Below are 26153 nucleotides of genomic sequence, written 5' to 3' on the forward strand. Positions count from 1 at the left end.
TTTTAATGTTTCTCCTAAGCGACCACCCCGTGAGGTACGTGCTAGGAATCTTCTTGGTTCCGGAAATTGTTCAGGGGGCCGTTAAAAACTGGCAGACGCACCAATCCGGGAGACTTGACTCGGACAGTCCGACCGAAACTTTTTACCATACATCTCTGGTGGCCAGTTTCCAACTTTTTACATGCCCGTGGACTCGATGAGATACCCTCCCGCGATTTTCGACGAACGACTTAACTTTTCGCCTCGATGGACCACCCATACTCGCCTCCAGAATCCACAAACGCGTCCAATTGTTACGCAAGATATTATACTCGGCTCTAGATCGCTTCTGAACCCCAGAAACACGTTAAAATCAAAGTAAAACATTTCAGAATTTTATTACAGTTATTTCGAGCCAACGTTGAATTGTTGTGTACTTGAAAATCTCGTGTATTCAATCTTTATTGTAAAATGTATTTTCGTAGTCTGAAGGATGCAGTAAGTATTATCGAAATCTCGTGTATTTAATTTACACAAGCAGAGGTAGTTCTCTTGTTTGCAGAGTGGATCCTGGCGGGGTAAATTCGAGAGAAAATTGTGGAACTTGTAATCGATGATAATTAGGTGTCGTGACGTTCGCAGTCTCTGTGTTTCGAGGAACGGGACGGTAAGTGGAACACCCCGACAGTGGACCGCAAACGAACTGGTCGAACATGCGCGAGATACTCTCCTACGGGGTTCGATTGGTCGGGTTTAATTCGACGCGTCGAGCATTTCGGCATCGCAGACCATTTGCGGGGCCCTGCAAATGAGTTCCTAATAAAGCAATTACGCGATGGAGCGAAGTTATGGGAGAACGCGTGGACCGCGATCCGAGGGGGGAGGGGTCCTGTCCGTCGTAAAGCACGCTTCCGGGGGGGTGGTCCCCTCGTAAATCGATTTTCCAAGCTCGTTTGGCCGCCCAGTTTCTCTCCCTTAACATCGGTTGTTTGGCGATACACCATAGGGAATATCACTTTTCATAGACCTTTCCCTCCGTCAACTGGGACTCTGGGGACATTGAATAAGTGGAGCACTTGTGAGAAACGAACGGGTCAGGCGTAGCCCTCTAGTAACTAGTGCAAGAAGTGTCACCGCAAAGGCAAACGATCGTCAAGCACCTTTATGTATTTATTTTCTACTAATTTGACCAGAAGAACACTCAACTCTTAGTCGAGGTCGAGCACTTGTGAGAAACGAACGGGTTGAGCGTAGCCCCCTACTGGCGAGTGCAAGAAGCGTCACCGCAAAGGCAAATCAAAGCTTCATTATTATTATTTTACATTTAGTTTCAAACAATTGTCAAGCACCTTCATTTCTTTATTTTCTATTAATCTGACCGGAAGAAAAGTCATCGAAAGCATCGTAGAGACACTCAACTCTTAGTCGAGGTCGAGCACTTGTGAGAAACGAACGGGTTAAGCGTAGCCCCCTACTGGCGAGTGCAAGAAGCGTCACCGCAAAGGCAAATCAAAGCTTCATTATTATTATTTTACATTTAGTTTCAAACAATTGCCAAGCACCTTCATTTCTTTATTTTCTATTAATCTGACCGGAAGAAAAGTCATCGAAAGCATCGTAGAGACACTCAACTCTTAGTCGAGGTCGAGCACTTGTGAGAAACGAACGGGTTGAGCGAGGCCTCCTACTGGCGAGTGCAAGAAGCGTCACCACAAAGGCAAATCAAAGCTTCATTATTATTATTTTACATTTAGTTTCAAACAATTGTCAAGCACCTTCATTTCTTCATTTTCTATTAATCTGACCGGAAGAAAAGTCATCAAAAGCATCGTAGGGACACTCAACTCTTAGTCGAGGTCGAGCACTTGTGAGAAACGAACGGGTTGAGCGTAGCCCTCTACTGGCGAGTGCAAGAAGCGTCACCACAAGGACATACAGAAACTGGTCGAAGCTTTATTATTATTCTGAATTTAATTCTACTCAATCAGGTGTTCGTTGACTTATTTATTTTTTTATTTTTTAGCAATCTTGCTGACCAAAATCATCCGGTACCAACTATTTCGTTAACTTTCCGAACCCTGAGAAACGCTATTTGAATAGATAGTGCTGTTAGATGGGATTAGGAGCAACGATAGCTCGAGATAGGTTTCGATCCCCGAAAGATAGATATATAAATGGACGTGGAGCGTAGAAGAGCTAGTTTTGGGAATTGAATGGACTTTTGCTGGTCTCCGGATGACCGTTATCATTGATAGAAAGTTGCCTGGCCGCGGTTCTAATCCTCGAGAGCCGTCTTCTTGTTCGATCGTCGAAAACGAGAGGAAAATAAATAATCGTTTTAAAGTTGGATCCCGGTGATTCGATAGGAAATGATACCCCGTTATTGGAAACGTTTCGTAAGAGCTTTTCGCGAAACCGATTTTTAAAAAACAAAAACGAAGAAATATATTACTTATATTTTGTAGGATGCTCGATGAGATTTCCGTGAACAACGCTCTATCCAAGACCTTCGATTTAGGTTAATATCCGCGTAGAGTGCCTCGTTGAGATTCAAATTCTAAGCGTTCCGAAACTAGAATCTGTGATTCCAACTTCCCCCCGGTGGACCCTATCGCTGCTCGATTTTAACCCCAGGAGTTGTGTAATCTAAGATCGTCGGGCTCCCCGGTCGAAACGCGTCGAAATATTTAACTTCGAGACGCTCCGGAAAGTTTTGATTTTCCCGGAGATCTCAGGTTTTTATTTCAATTTCGACCAGTCGTACTACCCCGGCTAGCACTCTCGGGGGCGTCGTGGAAACCGCGAAAGAAACTTGCATTTTTCCTACATACGTCGTAAAACTTTGCTAATATAGAATCACCGGCGCCATCTTTATCCCGCCAACTCGAAATCACCCTCTTCTCGCGACTCGTATCTCGGTTTTCCATCTTTCATTCGCCCCTAAAAATTTTTCTCTCGAATTTTCGGATCCACTGGTGTAGTTCCCGTTCGGTGGTCGCGTAAACGGCCGAAAGTTCCGCGATTCCAAGGTCCCTCGCGTGTTATCTAAATCTAGATCACCGTCGACGCGATCATCGAGTTCATTTGCGAAATTACTTCTATCCGCGGGAGCCTCGGAAATCCCGCGCTTTTTGTTGGTCGTTCGAAATATCGGGGTAACGTCGAGCAAGCACAGGTGTTCCACATAGATAGGCAACCATTGGCACATGGCCAATGGAGGCACCTATGCCTCCTCGACCCTCCGGTTACCCCTTGGTTCGCCACCCTTCCTCCCGCGTCCGAGTATCGATCTCGGCCCTCTCGTGACTTTTCATTGAATTTCCATGCGCCACTTAAGAGGCTGCTTCGTTCTTCCTACGCTCTGCCCTTTCCTCTCGTGTTCTTCCGCTTCCTTTCAAACGGGACGAGACAAAGACGACGCACAAGAGCCCCAGCATTCCGCTCGGACGAATGCACGATACGTTCTCGCGACCCTCGAATTGGGGCAAACTTCCCTCGATTTTCGCGATTTGCGAATCTGCATTCGCTAATTTCCAAGTTAGGGGTCCTAAAACCAGATCGGAATAATACGATTCAACGGTGTATTCTTTGTTACGAACTTACTGTAAATTCAAAGTTATCCACTAGTCCGACCAGAAAGTGATATCGAGAATTATTTGCAACTACTTGGCCCTCGTAACGAAGATCAAAGTTCCCGATGATACGAGAAAGCAGCGTATCGTAGGTGCTGTTAGTTTCATCGTATTACCTCGGCGAGACTGTAGGAATTTATGGGTATAGGTTGTTCCACTGAATTTCCAGCTGCTCGGTTCTGTCCCGCGTCTCGTCGGATTAGAGATAATCGCGGCGACGTCGACGCCGGGCGGCGAAGTCACCGCTGGAAAGTTAATTAAGCACGTCCCAATAAACTTTAACCGACGAACGACGTCGGCCACTGGGAAACGACGGCGGCAAGAACGCGCGGATTTATCCAATTGGATCGATTCCGCTGGATAAATCGCCCCCGGACCCTCCAACTATCTATCGACGGTCGGTAAAAGCGATTAGCAAAGTATTCCTTCAACCCGTTATCGACCCACCTCCAACTCTTACCGATCGAATTCGATATGGTCGATACATTCGATATTGTTCGATATTGTTCGATATGTTCGATATTATTCGATACGTTCGATACATTCGATATGTTCGATATGTTTCGATACATTCGATATTATTCGATACGTTCGATACATTCGATATTATTCGATATGGTCGATATGTTTCGATACATTCGATATTGTTCGATATGTTCGATATTATTCGATACGTTCGATACATTCGATATGTTCGATATGTTTCGATACATTCGATATTATTCGATACGTTGGATACATTCGATACGTTCGATATATTCGATATTATTCGATACGTTTCGATACATATCGGTTCCTGTAATCATGTAGAAAAGTACAGAGCGGGTATTTTATAAAATTTTCCAAAGCTTTGAACCGCGCTCGAGCCATAGATTCTCAATTTTCCGAGTATCGGGGCTCCGGGGTTCGATTTAGAGATTCGAATCGAGAATTCATAGCCCTCCTCACGGCGGCGTCGAGTAAAATTGACTGAAAGGCATCGGTTGAAATTTTTAATTCAAGCCCGAATGAAAATTTCATGGCGCGAACGAAGGAATCTCTTCCCTCTACCGGGCGCCCCCCGGTCTCGTTTCCAGCTCGATTCTCGCATCGACGAGTCGCGTCTCGTTCCATTTAACATTTAGAAAGGAAGAAGGGGGATCGATGAATCGAACGAGAGCCGATTCGCATTGTTGAGCAGGCCGTCGAGTTATAGACAAGCGCCCTCGCGTATCACGGACCCCCTGAATTATCGTTTGGGGTGGGAGGGGGCCCCCTTGGTGTCAACCGTCTCTTCTTTCCGCGACCTCGTCGCTCGATCGTCTCATTCTTCTCTTAAACTCCGAGATAAAGCGGTCTGCCGCTCCATTAAGCCTCCGTCCATTGAAAAAAAGATGGAGCAGCCTCGCGTTACGGGTACCGGGAGCGATCGAAACCCCTTCGACGTCTCTCGTGGCTTGGAATAATAGAGAGTGTACGAGAGAAGACATCGTTTCTACGCCCTTAATTCACCCGAGGATCCTTCTTTTTTTTTTTAATCAGAGTAGCCTTAGAAAGAGAGACGCTTTATCCGGGAGTTACTCCCGTGGACAAGTTAAATTTCATCCGACGTCGTTCGCGTAACCAAGTTCCCGTAGTTCGTCGTGAAGCATACCATTTGCCCATAATACCGTTTCATTAAAACTCGAGTCTGCCTTCAAGGGAATGGAAACTATAAATCCTACGCGGAAAGCGCAATTAGCTTCGAGTGCGAAATTATTTTTCTCCGACAGAAGGTCCCGAATTGAACGAAATTAAACGTCGAGCTGATGCTCCAACCCCCCCAACGTCAGGTCCATCGTCTCCCGGAGTTGGTCCAGTATGAATTTAGGAAAATATTGGAATTTCAAACCCTGCTGGCCATATAATTTCGTCGGACTTTCTACCCGCGATATCGATCACGTATATTACGTAAGTTTCGACGATGCAACAAAGTCGTTATCGAACGAAATTAAAAGAGCATGGTCGATAGAATGGGCGATGATAAATCGCTGAACTATCGAGCGGGAGGCGGAAGGAGCCTTCGTGCTCGGAAGTTGTCTCGAAAGGTTTATTCTCGCGTGTCCGTGCGAAAGAATACTTTACCAGGGAGCCTTAGTTTCGATAGGTGCTCTCGAACGGACATCGGATAAGGCGGTAGGGTTCGCGAAAGGGCCGCGAAGTCGAGAACAGATATCTGGAATCATCTATCTGGGGATGGTCGATACTCGTCGAGCACAGCCAGACAATACTCCGGGTAGGACGACGTTGGGATGTTAGGTGGCTGGGGATCCGATAGGCCGAACCATTAAGGCATTGAGACCTTATCTGAATGAAGACAGCGATATCGCGCGAACAGCTGCCGTGCCATTTCGAGTTCAATCGGTTGGGGTTCGATCAACAATCGCGAACGAGGAACATCACCCGCGTCGACAAAGCCGCGATTCTCCCCGGGGCTTCCATATTCCTGAATTCCTATAGACGTGTGCCCTGGGTTGCATCGCGCGACTTCCTCGGAAGAATGGTGACGCGAAAACGTCAGGAATGTGTCTGTTTGATGTTCGGGGCGGATTGTGCGCGGGAGACATTGAGGAAATCCATACCTATGACGGAGCTTTCGATACGCGAAACCTTTCAGGCAGTGATTGTCGAAATATAGGTCTGAGAATCATCGAACTCCGCAATTTTTATAGGTAAATAATACTGGATGAAAAGTTCCGACTGTACGCTTTCGCGTTAGTTCGAACGAAATTGTATTTGTTGGAGAGCTACCCGTCGCGGAAGAAACAATTTATTCCGTCTGAATCGAGCATCAAAGGCTGAGTTAATTTCTACTCCGGAGCGTCGGCGAAACCGTGCGAAAAACGCGGGAAAGGAAACATTTTCCAACGACAGAGGAGCCTCCCCAGGGAGCACACCACCCTCACGGAAAATGATTCGCTGTACCCGTTCGGAGCCGACAGACGGATCGAGCCACCCCCGATTAATTTCGCCCCAGGCTGCGGAGATTTTTCGAAAGAAAGAAAGCCGGCGCGAGAACAAACGAGCTCCCGTGACAAACGCGAGAACGCGTTTTTTACACGTTCGATCCCCCTCCCCATCTCTCCGCCCTTCTGTCTTTCCCTTGGAGTTTAATTCGACCATCGGTAATGATAAACACTTTACCGACCGGTGATCCATTAATCAACTTCTTTACCGACGACGCTTACCGACCGGGTAGCTCGTTAATCGATTCTATCGGTAACGTTTATCGACTGTTTTATCGACCGATTTGTCAACCGGTTGTCACGAAAGCCACGCCCAGGTGTTCTCAGGCGACGTATTCGAGGCCGCAACGACGAAATTGCGCGGGGAAATTTACGAGGCCGTCTCGCGAGCGACGTTTGCCAATTTGACGAAGAAGTGCAGTGAAGACACACGCGTGGCCTACGTGAATCGTTTTCGAACTCGTTGCACGTCCCGCGACGATCGTTTTCGACCAGACGCCCGAAGATGTGTTCTCCATTTTTAAAGCGCGTCTCCCGAGTATCTCTGTTCGTCTCTAACGCGAGATATGGACAGATTAAAAGTCCGAAACAGTGGCCCGTTTCAAATTGAATTGAAATGTAAACTCCGGAAGGAATGTGGAGGGTCGTCGAAAACTTCTTTACGGATACGAAATATTAATGAATTGGAATCGGAAGCGTCCGGTCGTTGGCGCATATGCAACGGTTATGGAGAAGTTTAAGAGGTTTCGAGGGTGAACTGTATCTCGACACAGTTACGCGACGAGGCTACGAGCGATTCTTGAAAGAAGCGGACTCGAGAGAAAGAACCCTTTCATTTTTAAAAACAGTCTAAAGGCGCGCGTGCGCCTCTGCGCACGGTATCTTTAGGGTTTAAGAGCGAGGAGCTCGAGTGTGCGAAACGAGATGTTTTCCTTGAACGTTTCCTTAACACCAAGGTTGCTTTACAAAAAACTGAGGCACCTCTCGCGACGACGAGAACCGTGTTAATCTTAATCGTCGCCCAACGAAATCAAAGCGTATTCGCCTCGGGATTAATTTAAAAAATATCTGGTATCTCACGTCCATTTTTGAGGGGTGAAACTGCTGTTGTTCCGTTGTCCGGCTCTCGGAAACAGATTCCACGGGATTAACTGTGCCCTGCATCCGGCAACGAGACGGACGTTCGACGGAGAAACGGAAAAATCCGCGAAGGAGAAAAATATCGAAGTCGATTGTCGCTCGGTTCCCCGAGGCTCATTTGCATTGCGTGACGGGGCTGTTTCCCTGCCGCGGCGACCCTTTACGTGTTATAAAGTCGGCATGCGTTGCATGTCGTTGTTCGCCGTCTGATTTTTATTTCCCCCCCTCCGCCCCGTTCATCCGGGGTCTCTTTCTCTTCGGGCATCCAGGGTTGCTTGCTTCTTGCCTCGCTTTTTTCCCCTCCGTTTTAACGACTAACGTCGAGCAGACTCGACGTCGTTATTGATTAAGCGGGCACGTGAAGGCGCACCGGCGTCTTGCATGCCCCGGAATTCTTTTTTTTTTTTCCTTCTTTGTTCATGGAAACTTTATTGGGCCACGCGACGCCGTTCTTTTCGTCGGGTATATTTTCGAGACGATCGAGTAGGGATCTCGCCAAACGTGTCCCCGTTCTCGAACTTGATAATTAGCAGCGTCGATCCACGGACTCCCGGAACGTGTGTCAGGTCCTATTATATCGCCGTTATAAACTGACACCGACGTTCGGTAGAGGACAGAGGGTGCACGAAGGATCGTCTCGGAGCAAATCCGCGGGAACAATCGTTCCTGATATCGAATGCATTCGTCCCGATGAAAGGGATTCCCTGTTGGACGAGACGGGGAAGGGCCAGTGGGAATCGTAATAGCAAGATGGATCCTTGTCTCGCTGACTCCTCGTTCCCCAAGACGCGACGCTTGTCCCTCTCTTCCGGTTCGATATCGATAAACATGTCCCTCTGCATCTCCTCTTTCCATAGCTCACCGCTACACCATTTTCTCTCGCGTTACTCTCTATTTTCCTAATCCCCTTTTTCCTGTTCGTCTACTTTCTCTACACATTACTATTTCGCTTCCTCTATCCCTCGTACCTAATTTTTCCAACTACGATATCCTCGTCCCGGTTTCACCTGCCTCTCGACAGCTCAACCAGCATCAACGTAACCGTTCCTCCGTCAAGAAATCCAATTAGCCGGCCATTAATAAAGGATTCACCCTGCCCAGGGATAATGGCAGCTGCCCATCGACCGAACTCCGCTCCGGATGCACCTGTACCGTCTTTCGTACTCTGTCAAAACCGAAAAGTTACCTCACGATCCCATATTAACACTTTACCGACCGGTAGTCCACGAATCTGTTCTTCTTACCGACCGTTGGCCTAGCAATCAATGTTTTACCGACCGCTGACCTATTAATCGGTTTCTTTTACCGACAGTCACCTACTACCAGTCGGTAAAGTGTTAAATTTCCTTTATTTTCCTCGCATATCGCACAGTTCACGATATGTTGCGAATAATATAGCATAGTAACACACAGAATTATTTAAAGCGCCGCGAGGTTTGCAGTAGCGAATTCTGTGACGAAATTCTTAATAATCGCGACACGATTCGAACGATTCCAACGGATATCGCGGCGAACGAGGCGCAAGTTCGAAAGGTATTCGCAGGGGGGGAGGCGTAGAATGCGGGGAAATTCGCGGTCGGTCAGGATATTCGATAATTAAGCCGCAACGCGCGAGAAACTCGGCGCTACAATTAGCACCGGCCAATATGTAAAACGAATTATCGTCCTGGGCTTTGATCCGGGTCCTGCGCCGATCATTATTGCCCCGGCTGGATTCTATTCGATTACGTCGGGAAACCGTGCACGTAACCGCGACATTTTCTTTACTCGCGGCTATTTACCCCGGATCGAAAGTAAAATTCGAGCTAGAAATGCATTCTTTCGGTAATTTAAAAGATCGACGCGAAAGTTATTCGAAAGGATGCACGAGAGGGCGGGGGGGGGGTGGGCAGTGACGATCGGATCTCCACGGTGGAATTTAATTTCATTGAAAATCCGACGTCGATGCTTCGGAGGGGGTTCGAAACGAACGAGGCGTCGGCGTCGGGACGCCGTTGGTCGCAGACACGTGGCGCGAAAATATCGCCAAAAATCGTTTTGGCCGCCGGGGTCTCTCCTCCGTCCGGAAATTAAAGATTCAACGAGCCGAGGGTAATTTCGGGGGTCGAGGAACAAGACTGAGCAGACGACGAGGGGGAGGAAAAAACAAAACGAAGGGCGAACGATACGCGAGAGGGATTTAAATGGAAATCGATGCGGGGACCCAGAGAGGACGAGTTACATTCGGCGTCGTTAAGTCGAAACCCGGAGGGATCCACGGAGTCCAGGGACTTTTTCCACCCTCTGGAGAGTGGAAAAAGTTTTTAACCGTGCCCTCCTCTCGGAACTAATGCGCTCGCGACCTTGAAAGGGATTTAATTTTTCCTCGAACCGAAGACTGAATTAAAATCGTATTAAAGAAACTCTACCCCCCCATTCTCGAAAGACGATTCTCCTTAATCCTTTAATTTCATTTGGTCTCGAAGGTTCGTGAAAAAAGTTTCCCATCGCGCGATGTTAATTTTAAAATGGGGGACGACGTTGAACCACAGACCGAGATATACAAGTAAGGACGAAATTGAAAAATTTCAAATCATTCTAGAAAAATTATTTTTAGTTACAGGGGTAGGTTACAATCATTTTTGATGATTAGATGTACTCTCGAAATCCTAACCAGTTTCGAGAAAAAAATTCAAGTAGATGCAGAAATTATTCCGTAAAATTAAAAACTTTCAAATCGTTCTAAGAAAATTATTGTTAGCTAAGGGGGTTAATTTCAATCATTTTTGGTGGGTAGACATACCCCCGAAATCCTACTCACTTCGGAGAAAAAAATTCTTTACTGAAAATGCAATGTCTGACTAGGCGTTGATTTACTCTCCTGAAATTTCATGCGAATCTTTAGAATGTCATAACTTCTGAACGGATTGGACGATTTTAATGTTTAAAACAGCAAACGACGCGTATTTTAGTGTAGAATATGTAGAAATTCTAAAAATATTCGAAAAGTTGCTCCTTGACCCCCTAAAATAAGAAAAACTCCATAAAAGTGGCTCAATTTTCAAACGACCATTATTCTTGCAATAGTGAATATATTTCAATGAAATTTTGTTCTAAAGTGGGGCTCATGGGTACCTACAAAAAAGTAGTAGGCATAATCTCCATAGCGCGTGAAACAAATTTATTAAAAATGGGAAACGAATTTTTAAGAAAAATCGACAGGGAGTTGGTGCCTAAATTTTTCGACGAAAAAAAAAAATTTCGAATCGTTCTAAAAAAATTATTTCTAGGTTCTGGGGTTAATTACAATCATTTTGGGTTAATAGACATACCCTCGAAATCCTAACCATTTTCGAGAAAAAAATTCAAGAAGGTGGTGAAATTTTTCAGTAAAAAAAAAATTTTTCAAATCGTTCTAAAAAAATTATTTCTAGGTTCTGGGGTTAATTACAATCATTTTGGGTTAATAGACATACCCTCGAAATCCTACTCAGTTTCGAGAAAAAAATTCAAGAAGGTGGTGAAATTTTTCAGTAAAAAAAAATTTTTCAAATCGTTCTAAAAAAATTATTGTTAGCTAAGGGGGTTAATTTCAATCATTTTCGGTGAATAGACATATCCCCGAAATCCTACTCAGTTTCGAGAAAAAAATTCAAGAAGGTGGTGAAATTTTTCAGTAAAAAAAAAATTTGTCAAATCGTTCTAAAAAAATTATTGTTAGCTAAGGGGGGTAATTTCAATCATTTTCGGTGAATAGACATATCGTCGAAATCCTACTCAGTTTCGAGAAAAAAATTCAAGAAGGTGGTGAAATTTTTCAGTAAAAAAAAAATTTTTCAAATCGTTCTAAAAAAATTATTTCTAGGTTCTGGGGTTAATTACAATCATTTTCGGTTAATAGACATACCCTCGAAATCCTACTCAGTTTCGAGAAAAAAATTCAAGAAGGTGGTGAAATTTTTCAATGAAAAAAAAATTTTTCAAATCGTTCTAAAAAAATTATAGTTGGCTAAGGGGGTTAATTTCAATCATTTTCGGTGAATAGACATACCCCCGAAATCCTACTCAGTTTGGAGAAAAAAATTCATTACCGAAAATACAATGTCTGACCATACGTTGATTCAACGGGATTGGACGATTTTAATTTCTCAAAATACAAACAATAATTTAATGAATATTTACAAACTCGAATTATGTTAAAGAAATTATTCCTTAATACCATAAACTGAAAAATACCCCATGAAAATGATCTATTCGTATACCTTGCCTGTGTTTCTGAATTTGTCGAATCGATTTCGGAGCTCCTTGGTGGCGAACAATTTAAACCAACCTTTGTTACGTGTTTTATGGAGCGGGACAATGGAATCGTGTTAATTTAAGTCGCCCGAAAAAAATTATAGTTCGTTATCCGACGTTGGTACAATAGGACACTCAGAATGGAGGAACTTGGAGCTCCGTGAAATATTGCAGCGCGATTTAATTTTTGATTACGGAGGTAATTAAGTCGGGATAACCGTGGGACGCTTCGCTGCGAATTATGATGCATGAAACCGCCGAACTCGATGGTTTATTTACGTTCGTGAATTCATAACGCGAGTCATCGATCCTCGAATGCACGCCTTCGAAATTGGGTAAACCCAAAGGCAATTCTTCCCTCCCTCTTTCAAATTGCAATCCACCCAAAAATCCCAGAACAGTCGATATTATTGTTTCTAAATTATTATTGTATTTTAACCTGCTCTAAACGTGTCTGTTTCAGGAGGAGTGCGGTTCGATGCTCCAGGATCTCAGCGACAAGATCAACAACAAGCACCACGAGGTCCACACGCATCCTTTGCTCTCGATCTTCAAGATGGCGGAGGTCGAGGTCAAGTTGCCCTACAGCAACGAGGTCGGCGGTCTCTCGAGGTCGTCGAGCTTCCTCCTCGTCGCGATCCTCCTGCTCTTCAACCTCCTTCGATCGACGTCTACGTGTCTGGTCGGATCGTGACACCAGCCTCTCGCCAGCAGTCCACTCCTATCGAAGAGCGAGGATTCTTGAACGCCCAACGTTGCAGGAAGGACGAAGGGTCAGGGGGTCATCAACGAACGAGAGTTAAAGGGAGAATTAACGCCTCGATCATTTAAACGGGGCTCTAATCTTCGTGCCTCGTGGATCACAGCGACGTAGATTCGTAATCGAATTCGTAACCTTCGAGGCTCGATCGCGCGGAACGACGGTGTATAAAAAAAAGCGAAAAAAAAAAAGGAAAATCACTTGGAAAAGCATCCGTAGTCTGTAAATGACAAAAAAAACCGCTAATTTATGGTATAGTTAATTAAGCTAGGAAAACGACCGCTCCTCCTATATCGGACCACTAAGTGTTTGTTAAAGTTCAGAGCTAAATCTAAAATGAGCGTTCGAGGCGTCGCGAGAGACTCGAGTGTGTAGATAACTGTAGATTGTTGATAACGTTGTAACAAAAAAAGAAAAAAAAAAATGATAAAACGGGCGGGTGTCTACGTCGACGGGGTGGTTTCTTTTTTACCCGAGAAAATTGTACGAGGACGAATTAAAGCGTCTCAGGTGCGTTCGACGCGGCAGATTCGGTTTAATTATGTTTTACCGCCCCCCTCCCGCGACGCTATAAAGCGTGTCGAGTATTATCGTGTCCGGGGAAGTCCAATAATTTCGTTTCGCGGATGGCACGCGCCTCCGTTCCACGAGACACCCGCTTTAAAACGGTCGATTTGTCAGCCGGGGAAACGAGAAAGAAGCGGAAAACCGGGGAAAACTTCTAAACAGCTACCTCCCCCCTCCTTCACGTGACGTTTACAAACGACGTTGAAATACACGACCTCAAATTATTCAGCGGTAACACCTCGTTCCGCGTCGTGCTCGATTATAATCTCGACGTACTCGAGGCGAATAGTAATTTTCAGGAAAATTTTTCTGGTCCTCGACCGTGGAAAAATTCGACACTTCCGTTTTCGCGTACGGGGAACGCGGAACGAGGTCGATACGGCCGTCCATCCGATGGGGAGGAAGACGTTGTACGAAGAAATGGAGGAGGACGTTGGAAGACGATTCTGACTCACGTTCGATGTTTAATGTTGGAACTACTGGTGGACGAATTTATTTTATTGCGTTATGCACTGTAATTTCTTTGGTACGAATAATCGTCGTAGTTCTGGTGTTAATATTAGTTAAGGGTGGGTGCTGAAATTTTTTGAGGCATTTCAAATTGTCGTAGAAAAATTATTTTTAGTTGCGGGGGTCAATTAGAATCATTCTTGGTGAAGAGACGTACCCCCGAAATCCTACTCACTTTGGAGAAAAAAATTCTTTACTGCAATGTCTGACTAGACGTTGATTTACTCTCCTGAAATTTCATGAGGATCTTTAATATGTCATAACTTCTGAACGGATTGGACGATTTTAATGTTTAAAAAAGCAAACGACGCGTATTTTAGTGTAGAATATGTAGAAATTCTAAAAATATTCGAAAAGTTGATCCTTGACCCCGTAAACTGAAAAAAAAACCCAATAAAAATGGAATAATTTTCAAAGAGCCATAACTCCTACAATGGTGAATATATTTCAATGAAACTTTTTTCTGAAGTAGAGCCCATGGGTACCTACAAAAAAGTATTAGACAACTTTTCTGTAGAGTGTCAAACAAAATTACTAAAAACGAAAAACGAATTTTTAAGAAAAATCGACAGGGGGTAGGTGCCTAAATTTTTCGGCGAAAAAAAAAAATTTTGAATCGTTCTAAAAAAATTATTTCTAGGTTCTGGGGTTAATTACAATCATTTTTGGTTAATAGACATACCCTCGAAATCCTACTCAGTTTCGAGAAAAAAATTCAAGAAGGTGTTGAAATTTTTCAATGAAAAAAAAATTTTTCAAATCATTCTAAAAAAATTATTGTTAGCTAAGGGGGTTAATTTCAATCATTTTTGGTGAATAGCCATATCCCCGAAATCCTACTCAGTTTCGAGAAAAAAATTCTTTACTGCAATGCCTGACTAGACGTCGATTTACTCTCCTGAAATTTCATGAGGATTTTTAAAATGCCATAACTCCTGAACGGATTGGAGGATTTTAATGTTTCAACAAGCAATCGACGCGTATTTTAGTGGAGAATACATACGAATTCCAAAAATATTCGAAAAGTGGTTTCTTAACCCCGTAAAATGAGAAAACCCCCATGAAAAATGATCCCAACTTCAAACGACCATAATTCCTGCAGTACTGAATATATTTCAATGAAACTTTTTTCTAAAGTAGGCCTCATGGGTACCTACAAAAAAGTATTAGACATAATTTCCGTATCGCGTCAAACAAATTTATTAAAAATGAAAAACTAATTTTTAAGAAAAATCGACAAGGGGTAGGTGTCTAAATTCTTCGATAAAAAAAAAATTTCTAATCGTTAAAAAAAAAATATTTTCGGATTTGGGGATCGATTACAATCATTTTTGGTGATTAGACATACCCTCGAAATCCTACCCACTTTCGAGAAAAAAATTGGAATAGATAGACAAATTTTTGGTCGAAATTAAAAAATTTCAAATCGATCTAAAAAAATTTTTGTTGGTTACAGGGGTCAATTTGAATCATTTTTGTTGGATAGACATACCCTCGAAATCCTACTGAATTTCGAGAAAAAAATTCTTTACCGAAAATAGAATGTCTGACCAGACATTGATTCATTCCCCTAAATTTTCATGCTTATATCTAAAACATCATAACTCCTGAACGATTTGGAGGATTTTAATGTTCCAAAATAATGAATAAACAATCGTCGTAATTCTAGTATTAATTGTTAATTCGAACGAACAGCGAAATTTAACATTAGAACTACAGTACTAAAGTTTATTTTCACTACATTATGCATTTCAATTCTTTTATTACGAATAAGTCTATCGTCGTAGTTCTAGTGTTAATATCACTAATTTTTTCGAGCGGATGAGGTTAAAATTTTAATTGGAAGGAAGAAGATTATACATAACTTCCGGTTATCGTCGAGAACAACTTGTTTCCCTGGCCTCGAAAGGGGTGAATTTAGTTTCTAACGGTGGAATTAAGAGCGGAACGGGTCGCATAATTAGTCGCATTTCGACAGAAGCGGGGGCGAACGTGAGTCAGATCGAACGTACGTGACGTGGCTATCGGCAAAGCAATAATGTATAAAGTTTACGATCCACGGGCACGTCGCTCAAAAGGGGGATGGGGCTGGTGGCGCAGAGACCCGGCAAATGTATAAATGTCACGTTATACATAACACGCACGTAGGATAGTCGTATATACATATATAAATATAAACGCGTATACATACACACGTTAATTTCGCGTCGAAAATCTCGGGCAAACGACCGAGAAATAAAAGGTTTTATCGCGCGAGAACGGAAAGAACGATCTCCAACGAGAGAGAAAGAGAGGGACTTATCGATATCGATTTAACGTTCAAGGCTTTGGGTGAACTTCGAACCGGATGTTAATATTGTTTCCCTTCACGAAGCACGGAAGTTTTCGTTAACGTTCGTCGTTACTTTTTAGAGGAAGAATTCTCAACGCACAAAACTTTTTAGCGTATATTTATCGTGTACGTTTTCGTTCAAATTTTTTCCGTGAAACGAACACCAAACGCGCACACTCGATCGTTGTCGATTCTAGATGAGATTTCTTCGAGTCAGTTTGCCAATCACGCACGCTTGGACACTTCCATGCTTCGCGACGAATCCAGTGGTAACGTGTACGAACGTAAAAGCGAATAGAGAGCGGGGAATATGTTGTTTCTTCCAATATGTTGCCGTGGGTCTGTGTACGGCTGTCTGATTCTACTTGGATCGTATGAAAGTTTTGGGAGAACTCGAAGGCCGGGAATAATTTCGAAATGTTAACGTGGTGCACGCGACGTATCCTCGAGAGGAGAAACTAATTCGAAGACACGGTGGTTCCAATTGAACATATCAAGGCCTCTTTAGAAGCGGTCAGCCAATAAGCGGTTTTACTCTGATTTCACGGTAGATTCGGTTTTTGAACGCTTTTTTTGAACGTGGGGGCACAGAAAACACGCGTGAGCGATCCGTTCGCGGCCCTGGTCGCCATCTAGGGACATTTCTCGCCCCGCGAGGCAACGAATCTTCTCCTAGGGACAAAATTAGTCGTCGAAATAACCTAGAGGTGACGACGTGATCGGGTAGCGAACGAATCGCGACTCGCGAGGCGGAAACGCCGCCATTGTGGCGGGGGTCAGAAATCGATTTTCGACCTCTCGTATTCGATTCCCTGGCTAGTAAGTAAGCTCACTAAAGCGTTACTGTCTTACCGACGGCCGTGAAACGCACCGATGGTAACCATACCCTGCTTTGGTGACTAGTTTCGCGGATAACTACCTCATTCCTAGCGTCGTGTTGCAATACCGACGAGACTGTTATCGATCGTTAAGAACGTTTCTTACCGTCCACCGATCATTTTACGGATAGTTTGGATCCTCTGTCGTTTTGGTAAACAGTCGGAAAGGCCACTGTTGTGTCTTCTGATTTTCACAGTTTCCTATTTTAGCGGTTTTCTAGAGATACACGGTTGTTCCTTTGAAAATTCCTCCCTTATCGACGGCGATTGTCGGTACGTCAGCGCTCGACGTGTCCCTCCCAACGGACGGTAATTTTTATGGGGGTTTTATGGCGTCGGTAAATCAGAACGATGGCTCAACCTCTCCGACTACACGCTAAACACTTACTAAAACGCGTGCGATTATACATATATACTAGTGCGTGTATACATATACATAATATACATATACATATATATTTTATTACTTGAAACGCACTCTGACCCCGGCCACGCGTGTAATATAAAGCTGTAAGACTACATAAATGTAAACTTAAGTAGCACAATGTTCAAGATGCTTGATCCTTGCTAAAGTTTACTCCCGCGCGTCTCGTGACCGGCGGCCAAATTAAAAAGCACACGGTGTTTACTCGACGATTTATCGACGGTTGGTAATTGGTTCGCGTTCGATATTTCACGAGACGCGCTTACGGGGCCTTTGGGAGGTCACTTTAGAAGACGCAAAAGTGGGACGTCGCTTTCAGTAGATATTCTCTTTCGGTTCGCGGAACAGAGAACAGAGAAACGGAGAGGATAATGCAACCGTGGGTAACCAAATGTATTTCGCGCGATGAACGTAGCGTAGCCACGTCGCCCGGAAACCCCTGTGTAACGTCCGCTTTCTGCTTCGATCCGACCAGATGGTGGAAATTAATAGTCTAATAACCCTCGTCGCGATTGATATTTCGGATCGAACGTAAGAAACACGCGAGTAGTTTGCCCCGATTTCTTTTCATTAAACCCACCCCCCCCTTTAAACGAACATCGAATGTGGAAGAGTTCAGAGAATATCAATCGTTCTCCGTTCCCCTGGGGGGGTGAGCGTGGGAGGATGTCCTCGAGGGAGAAACGCGTAGGAAATATTGCGTGATCGTCAAAAGGGAATTTGTAACTGGTTCGTCGAGAGCTTTTGTTTAGAGATGGATACGCGAGTTGCACGTTTCTCCATCGGGAACACCCTCTGTGCTCCACCCCCTGTCGCGGTACCGATGTGACGTTGACTGTATATACCTATACATACGTATACATATGCATATACATACGTAAATATAAATATACATAATATACATATGCATATACACGAGAGGGTACGCGTACCTAAATCACCTAGTTAATCGAAACGAGACCCTCGTGCACCCGTCGTCGTCGGGTGTTTCGCGATCTCCGATGACGCGTTACGGTGCCCGCTCGCTCGAATGCTCCGGCGAGCGTTCGTCGAGCGAACGAGCATTCGTCGCGAACGTCGACGAGCAAAACGAGAGCGGTGACGCGGTGCGAATGGCGGGGTACGCTGCGACGCATAAAATAAATGTTCGTGGGGTGCGTGAGTCGCGCGAATGAACGAGTAATTGTTATAAAAAAGAATAAAAAAAAAAAACTTATTATACGGGGGCGGCTAACGAATTGTCGAGGCGTTGGTAAATAAATACGATCGGGGCCCCTCTAGGGCCCCTGGAAATTATAAAAAACCACTCCCCCGATGTTCCTGTTCTTTGAAACGACCACCCTTTCGAAACCATCCCTTAAAAAATCCTTTCACGGAGCACCCAAATTGCCAACGATGATTTATTTATATTTAAAGCAGTAAATATAGAAATAAGGGTAGTTTTATTTTTTAAAAAATTCTCCTTTTTGAGAGAATTAATTGTTGGAATATCCAAAGTATATGCATTGCTGTTTTTTATTTTTGATCGTTACTATGAAGGGTGTACATTTAGTTTCGTAGAAATAGGGGTAGTTTTATTTGAAAAAAAGTTTTTCTTTTTAAGAGAATTAACTGTTGGAATATCCAAAGTATATGCATTGCTGTTTTTTTATTTTTGATCGTTGATGTATAGGGTGTACGGTTAGTTTTGTGACTTTATGGATAGTTTTGAATCGTTTATTGAGTACAGGGGGGAAGATTCGGGGAATCTTTGGCGCGCTAATCGAGTAGTGCAGGGTTTGTTTGACTTGGCAAAACACACAGCTTGGCGAAAACAATGACACGGGTAGATTGAATGCCCCGCGTACGTTGATATCGATATCGCGCCTCGGTTGGCCGCGGATCGATCGTCCAATTTGGACGCGCGTCCACGCGTGCACCGCCGCGAACCGCAAACGCATATTAGGTCAACGCGAACACGAAACGATACGCAGCTGACCAAGTATACTGTGCTTAGAAATGCTTAGAAATATTTAGAAATAACCATCTCGGTCTTTGGGGAATTCCTGCACGATATCGATCCTCCACAATTAATATAGAATACTTAGGGGTAGTTTTTAGGATTCCCAAGGATTGTTCTAATGTATTTTTGTTTTTTAAATTATTTTATTTGTTGTGTTTCGAGATCCATTTGTGGTGAAATATTTACAATATTTACAATACAATACTTAGGGGTAGTTTTTAGGCTTCTCAAGGGTTGTTATAAAGTTATTTTATTTTATATAATTTTGAGAACCATGGGGCAGCGTATTTTACAGAATGGAATAGAGATTCCTTAGATATTTTTTAATGGTGCATTAAAGGGGGTCCTCGAGGTCGATTTCTTTTGATTCATGCAATACATTTAATACATTTATTATTATGAATGCATTCAAAATTTTATTCATATAATATTGACATCCCCCATGCACGGAGAAATATTTTCCAAAACAAAATGAAGGTTCCTTAAGTAATTCGAAGCTCCATAAAGAGGGTGTAGACTAATGCAAGGGTAGTTTTAGGCTCCCCTGCTTTAAAATTACTTTATTTATACAATTTTAAGATCCATATGTGTTGTAATATTTTATAGAATAGAATAGACATTGGATATTTTGATGTTGCATTAGAGGGGATCCTCCTGGTCGATTTCTTTTGATACATGCAATACATTTGATACATTTATTATTATAAATACATTCAAAATTTTATTTATATAATATTGTGACCCCCATACATGGAGAAATATTTTCCAAAACAAAATGAAGATTCCTCGACTATTTTGAAGCTCCATAAAGGGGGTGTAGACTATTGCAAGGGTGGTTTTAGGCTCCTCAAGGGTTGTTCAAGTACATCTATCATTAAATTATTTCATTTATATAATATTGAGACCCCAATACATGGGGAAATATTTTCCAAAACAAAATGAAGATTCCTCAACTATTTTGAAGCTCCATAAAGGGGGTGTGGACTACTGCAAGGGTGGTTTCAGGCTTCTCAAGGGTTGTTCAAGTACATCTATCATTAAATTATTTCATTTATATAATATTGAGACCCCAATACATGGGGAAATATTTTCCAAAACAAAATGAAGATTCCTCGACTATTTTGAAGCTCCATAAAGGGGGTGTGGACTACTGCAAGGGTGGTTTCAGGCTTCTCAAGGGTTGTTCAAGTACATCTATCATTAAATTATTTCATTTATATAATATTGAGACCCCAATACATGGGGAAATATTTTCCAAAACAAAATGAAGATTCCTCAACTATTTTGAAGCTCCATAAAGGGGGTGTAGACTATTGCAAGGATGGTTTTAGGCTCCTCAAGGGTTGTTCAAGTACATCTATCATTAAATTATTTCATTTATATAATATTGAGACCCCAATATATGGGGAAATATTTTCCAAAACAAAATGAAGATTCCTCAACTATTTTGAAGCTCCATAAAGAGGGTGTAGACTATTGCAAGGGTGGTTTTAGATTCCTCAAAGGTTGTTCAAGTACATCTATCATTAAATTATTTCATTTATATAATATTGAGACCCCAATACATGGAGAAATATTTTCTAAAACAAAATGAAGATTCCTCGACTATTTTGAAGCTCCATAAAGAGGGTGTAGACTATTGCAAGGGTGGTTTTAGATTCCTCAAAGGTTGTTCAACTGTATCTATCATTAAATTATTTCATTTATATAATATTGAGACCACCCATACATGGAGAAATATTTTCCAAAACAAAATGAAGATTCCTCAACTATTTTGAAGCTCCATAAAGAGGGTGTAGACTACTGCAAGGGTGGTTTTAGGCTCCTCAAGGGTTGTTCAAGTACATCTATCATTAAATTATTTCATTCATATAATATTGAGACCCCAATACATGGAGAAATATTTTCCAAAACAAAATGAAGATTCCTCAACTATTTTGAAGCTCCATAAAGGGGGTGTGGACTACTGCAAGGGTGGTTTCAGGCTTCTCAAGGGTTGTTCAAGTACATCTATCATTAAATTATTTCATTTAAATAATATTGAGACCCCAATACATGGAGAAATATTTTCCAAAACAAAATGGAGGTTCCTTAAGTACTTCGAAGCTCCATAAAGGGTGCAGGTCCACTTAAATTAATTAAAAAAAAAATGTAGCTTTTCGAATCGTCTTTTCTTCGTTGTAGGCGTCGATAGGAGGTTGCAGTGGAATTTATGAAAAACCCTGTACCTGTAATATCCCTCTTACGATCGTGTTTGACGCGACCTCTCGACCATGCCAGCTTAACCCCACTTACCCCTCGGCTGCTCGCCGTGGCGGAGAGGATTTAATACTATATTTCAGGCTAGCGCGAATGTTTTAAGCGTGCAAACTGTCAAAACACCGGCTCGTACGAGTAATTGGATTCCAAAGGGTTAGTCGTCCGCGACGCGGTTTTTCTTCTCGCGGTTCTCGACTCATTTTTTATTTACACCGTCCGCGGAGGACCGAAGTAGGTTAAGGAGTGCTAAAATTGTGTGCTCCGGGACATCGCGTCGCGAAAGAAGGTTGTCTTTACGAGCTCGTCCAGAAGAAGATTAATATCGTTAACTTTTACGAAGTAAAAAATTTTTCTTTCATCGTTTGCGCGTGAAAATAATTTACATAGGTTTTTTTTTTTATTATTTTTCGCGCGTTATTATATGTAGGTATCTTTGTTATTTTCGACGCGTGGAGGCTGGAACAATGTTGCGTCGATGACGAGTTAAAAATAGTTTTTTCGATTCAGCGTCCACGATCTGTAACAGGCTATTTTTGTTAGGAAGAGAAATATGTTTACAAACGATACAGATCTACCTTTTCACGTTCGCTTTTGTAATTTTTATCGATCGCAGTATGGTGTTCGGAATTACGTTTTTTGAGTTGGAGTGTTTTCCTTTTTGTGCTTGCAGTGCAGGTGAATCTCGTTAGACCGGTGCCATAATCGCATGTACGTTCGATATAGACGCGGGTGCAGCATAACTGAGCATGCACGGGTATATCCAATAACACGTACGAACACCAGCATACTCGACAAACGAGTTCTTAATATGACAGGAAAATGGGGAGGCTAAATACACTCTTTAGATGGTTTAACAAATTTTATTCACCCTTGATGCTAGGAATAACGATCAAAAAAGATAGTTACACTGTAAATTTACAAAAATCCAGTTCATTAAATTTCTTGAAATTTTTATCATCGCGTTCACTGTCCGGTTTCTTAGCGGCGTATCCAAAAGCACGGTGCTGTGGCCTGTATAAGGGTCACGGGCAGTGAATGTGTTAGCGTCTAAAATAGAAATTCTGGAGGTGGTATATCGCATGATATGACAGAAGAAAGATGGAAGTAACTAACATAGAATAATTTTTATCGAATAAAAATTTTATTACCAAACATTGTACATATTTTGCAAGATTCAATTTTAACATAACATAGAGACCAGATACAATTTAATTATACAATTCTTTCAAACTCTTACAAAACTATTTCGTGCGCTTTCACAGCTCAGATAATTTTATTTACACCCTCGATGCTAGGAATAACGATCAAAAAAGATGGTTACACTGTAAATTCACAAAAATCCAGTCCATTAAATTTCTTGAAATTTTTATCATCGCGTTCACTGTCCGGTTTCTTAACGGTGTATTCAAAAGCACGGTGCTGTGGCTCGTATACGGGTCACGGGCAGTGAATGTGTTGGCGTCTAAAATAGAAATTCTGGAGGTGGTATATCGCGTGATATGACAGTGGAACATACAATAATTTTACTTTATTTGTTTAACGTACAAATAAAAATTTTATTACGAAACATTAATACATATTTTTAATTAACATCGATTGCAATTTAGTCGTGAGATTCATAGAAAATTCTTTCGATTGTAATTTTTAAAATTGAATTTTGCATCACTTGAGACACCGAGTATTCGACGTCAAATAGAATGTAAACAAGTTTGAAAATAAAGTCTGGAATTTGGGTACCCAGGGCCTTGACTGTAAATTGGCTCATTAGGGAAGGCAGCCGCCAGTCTGTAAACAGAATTCCTTTGTCGAGATACCTGCCTTTGTTGCGATCGTGGCCCCGAGGGTTCGCCAGGTAGATCGAAACACGGAAAAACATTTCCCTTTCCTACGAGGGTTGTTGTTTTGCCCCAAAGACGACGCTCGAAGCGCCTGGTACGACGAAAGATTACCAAATCGTCCAACAGAAAACAAAAATGTGTCAAACATATCCGTCCATCGTTCTATTTTCAATAAATCTGTGACGCTCGTGTTTTCACAACGAGCGGAATATCATCAGAAGCGTGAAGAAAAGAAATTTTAAAAAGGGGTAGAAAGTATCGCGCTAAAAATAATATAAATCTTCGCGAGGGCGTTGGAAACATATTTTATTGTCTCGCGCGAAGACGTCGAGGTCAAGAGACTCTCGCCGGGAGCTTTACAAACGCGATTCTCGCTTGGAAAGGTGGATTGGCAGATCCAGAATGTTCGTGAAAATATTTTTTAAATATTCCACGCGAGAAATCGAACGACCAAAATATTTCTATGGGAGAAACTACATTAAAATTGTTAAAAAATCCATGAGTATAAGTCCATGAGTATTTCTAATACCCCTATTGTTGCCATTGCAATTTATACGGTGCATTTAACTCGTGAAAACAAAAGAAAAGTAGGAGAAGCTTGCATTCGAAAAAAGGGGAAACCACCCTTCGTTGCAGGTATCAGAAAATCACCACGCGAGTCTCGGTAGCATCCGTTACGTAACGTGAAACGTAACGAAACAACGACCGGTTTGAAATCCCACTGCAACTCCGCGAACGATCCCACAAAGAACCGAGAGAATCGCAGAAAAACCCGGCGGCGGATCAACCGCGCCCGTTGCGACCCTATAATCGTATCTCGTTCCGTCGAGCACGTCCACGGGGACTTTTCCCTGGAAACGGAAGCCCGTCCTTGTGTGAGACTCGTGCACACGGACGACCCATGCGTCTGCCAGCGGCTAGGCAGACCAACGGCGGAGCAGAGACCGTTCGCGTAGCGATGGGACCGAATCAGAGCACCAAATAGTTCAAGAGACATCGATAAAACACTGACTGGTCGCTAGAATCGTCCTAGGTGGCTGGAAAATAAAAATGGAGCTTGAGGAATAGGCAGAGGGGCTCGAGACTTCCGGTTGGAGGGTCGAGGAACCTTCAACTTCCGGTGAGCAATTTTTCTGGGATGTTATTTTATATTAGATCTTCCAGGGCTAGTCGATGCACTATCTCGAAGCTTTGTTCGTTTTTTAAATTCAGATATCATTGTTCATGCCAGAGATAGAGTAATGATTCTTAAAATGAACGTTGCTTAGGGGGTTGGTATGTTGGGGAGTGTTAGATCCTTCAGATTTAGTCGTTATTATATCTCAAAGCATTTCTCGTTTTTTAAATTCATATACTATTGTTCATATTGGAACTAGAGTAGTGATTCTTAAAATGAACACTGCTTGGGGGGCTGGTACCTATGTTGGGGATTGTTAGATCCTTCAGATTTAGTCACTATTATATCTCAAAGCATTCCTCGTTTTTTAAATTCAGATATCATTGTTCATGTCAGAGATAGAGTAATGATTCTTAAAATGAACACTGCTTGGGGGGCTGGTACCTATGTTGGGGATTGTTAGATCCTTCAGATTTAGTCGTTATTCTATCTCAAAGCATTTCTCGTTTTCTAAATTCATATACTATTGTTCATATTGGAATTAAAGTATTGATTCTTAAAATGAACACTGCTTGGGGGGCTGGTATCTATGTTGGGGAGTGTTAGATCCTTCAGAATTAGTCACTATTATATCTCAAAGCATTCCTTGTTTTCTAAATTCAGATATCATTGTTCATATTAGCATTACAGTAGTGATTCTTAAAATGAACATTGCTTGGGGGGTTGGTATCTATGTTGGGGAGTGTTAGATCCTTCAGAATTAGTCACTATTCTATCTCAAAGCATTCCTCGTTCTCTAAATTCAGATACTATTGCTCGTATTAGCACTAGAGTAATGATTCTTAAAATGAACATTGCACGGAGGGCTGACATATGGGACAACCTTTTACAAAGCTATTCTATATTACATTCTTCAGGTTTACTATCTCTTTTATCACAAATCGTTCCCCGTTTTCCTAATCCAAACACCATTACTCGTATTAGGACTAATGATTCTTAAAATGAACATTCCTTTGGATTCACACATTCACCTTCCGTACAGGGGAGGTAAAATTCGACCCTAGTAGATATTCACCACCCAATATCGTCGATAATTTGCAAGAAACAAGTGTTCAACTTACGAATCACGTGTGTTCATTTTAAGAATCATCGCACCCACTAACCACTCCGTACCCCATCTACTTTTCAAACGTATCTCTCGACAAATTTCGAGGTCGAACAGAGCGATCGATCAATTTTTCACCCCCTTAAGAAATTATTCTTATCCAATGGCGTGGCAACGAAATATTTAGAAAAAATTGCTCGACGTTCCACAATCGGTCCCGTCGCTACGTCCACGTCTACCACGATGAAAGAAAGTAGGGCTTAATCAGTTAGTCGATAGGCAAATTGGCTTAGAGGCAGCGACCGACAGGGTGGTTTACAGAACCAGCAAGCCCTGCCAGTGACCAGTGGC

The 26153-nt window shown here is 42.5% G+C and overlaps 1 protein-coding gene across 3 annotated transcripts in view; it reads left to right on the forward strand.

Annotated features, from left to right (window-relative positions):
• Positions 1-18812, forward strand: part of Gfrl (Glial cell line-derived neurotrophic family receptor-like) — a 203474-nt gene extending 184662 nt beyond the window's left edge. For all 3 annotated transcript variants that reach the window (XM_076779397.1, XM_076779401.1, XM_076779402.1), the window contains one exon: positions 12474-18812. In XM_076779397.1, coding sequence (XP_076635512.1) covers positions 12474-12704 — 231 coding nt within the window. In that variant the 3' untranslated portion in view covers positions 12705-18812. The remainder of the gene's footprint in view (positions 1-12473) is intronic.
• The last annotated feature ends 7341 nt before the right edge of the window (positions 18813-26153 follow it).

This window comes from Colletes latitarsis, chromosome 12 (genome assembly GCF_051014445.1).
Source record: "Colletes latitarsis isolate SP2378_abdomen chromosome 12, iyColLati1, whole genome shotgun sequence".
NCBI lineage: Eukaryota > Metazoa > Arthropoda > Insecta > Hymenoptera > Colletidae > Colletes > Colletes latitarsis.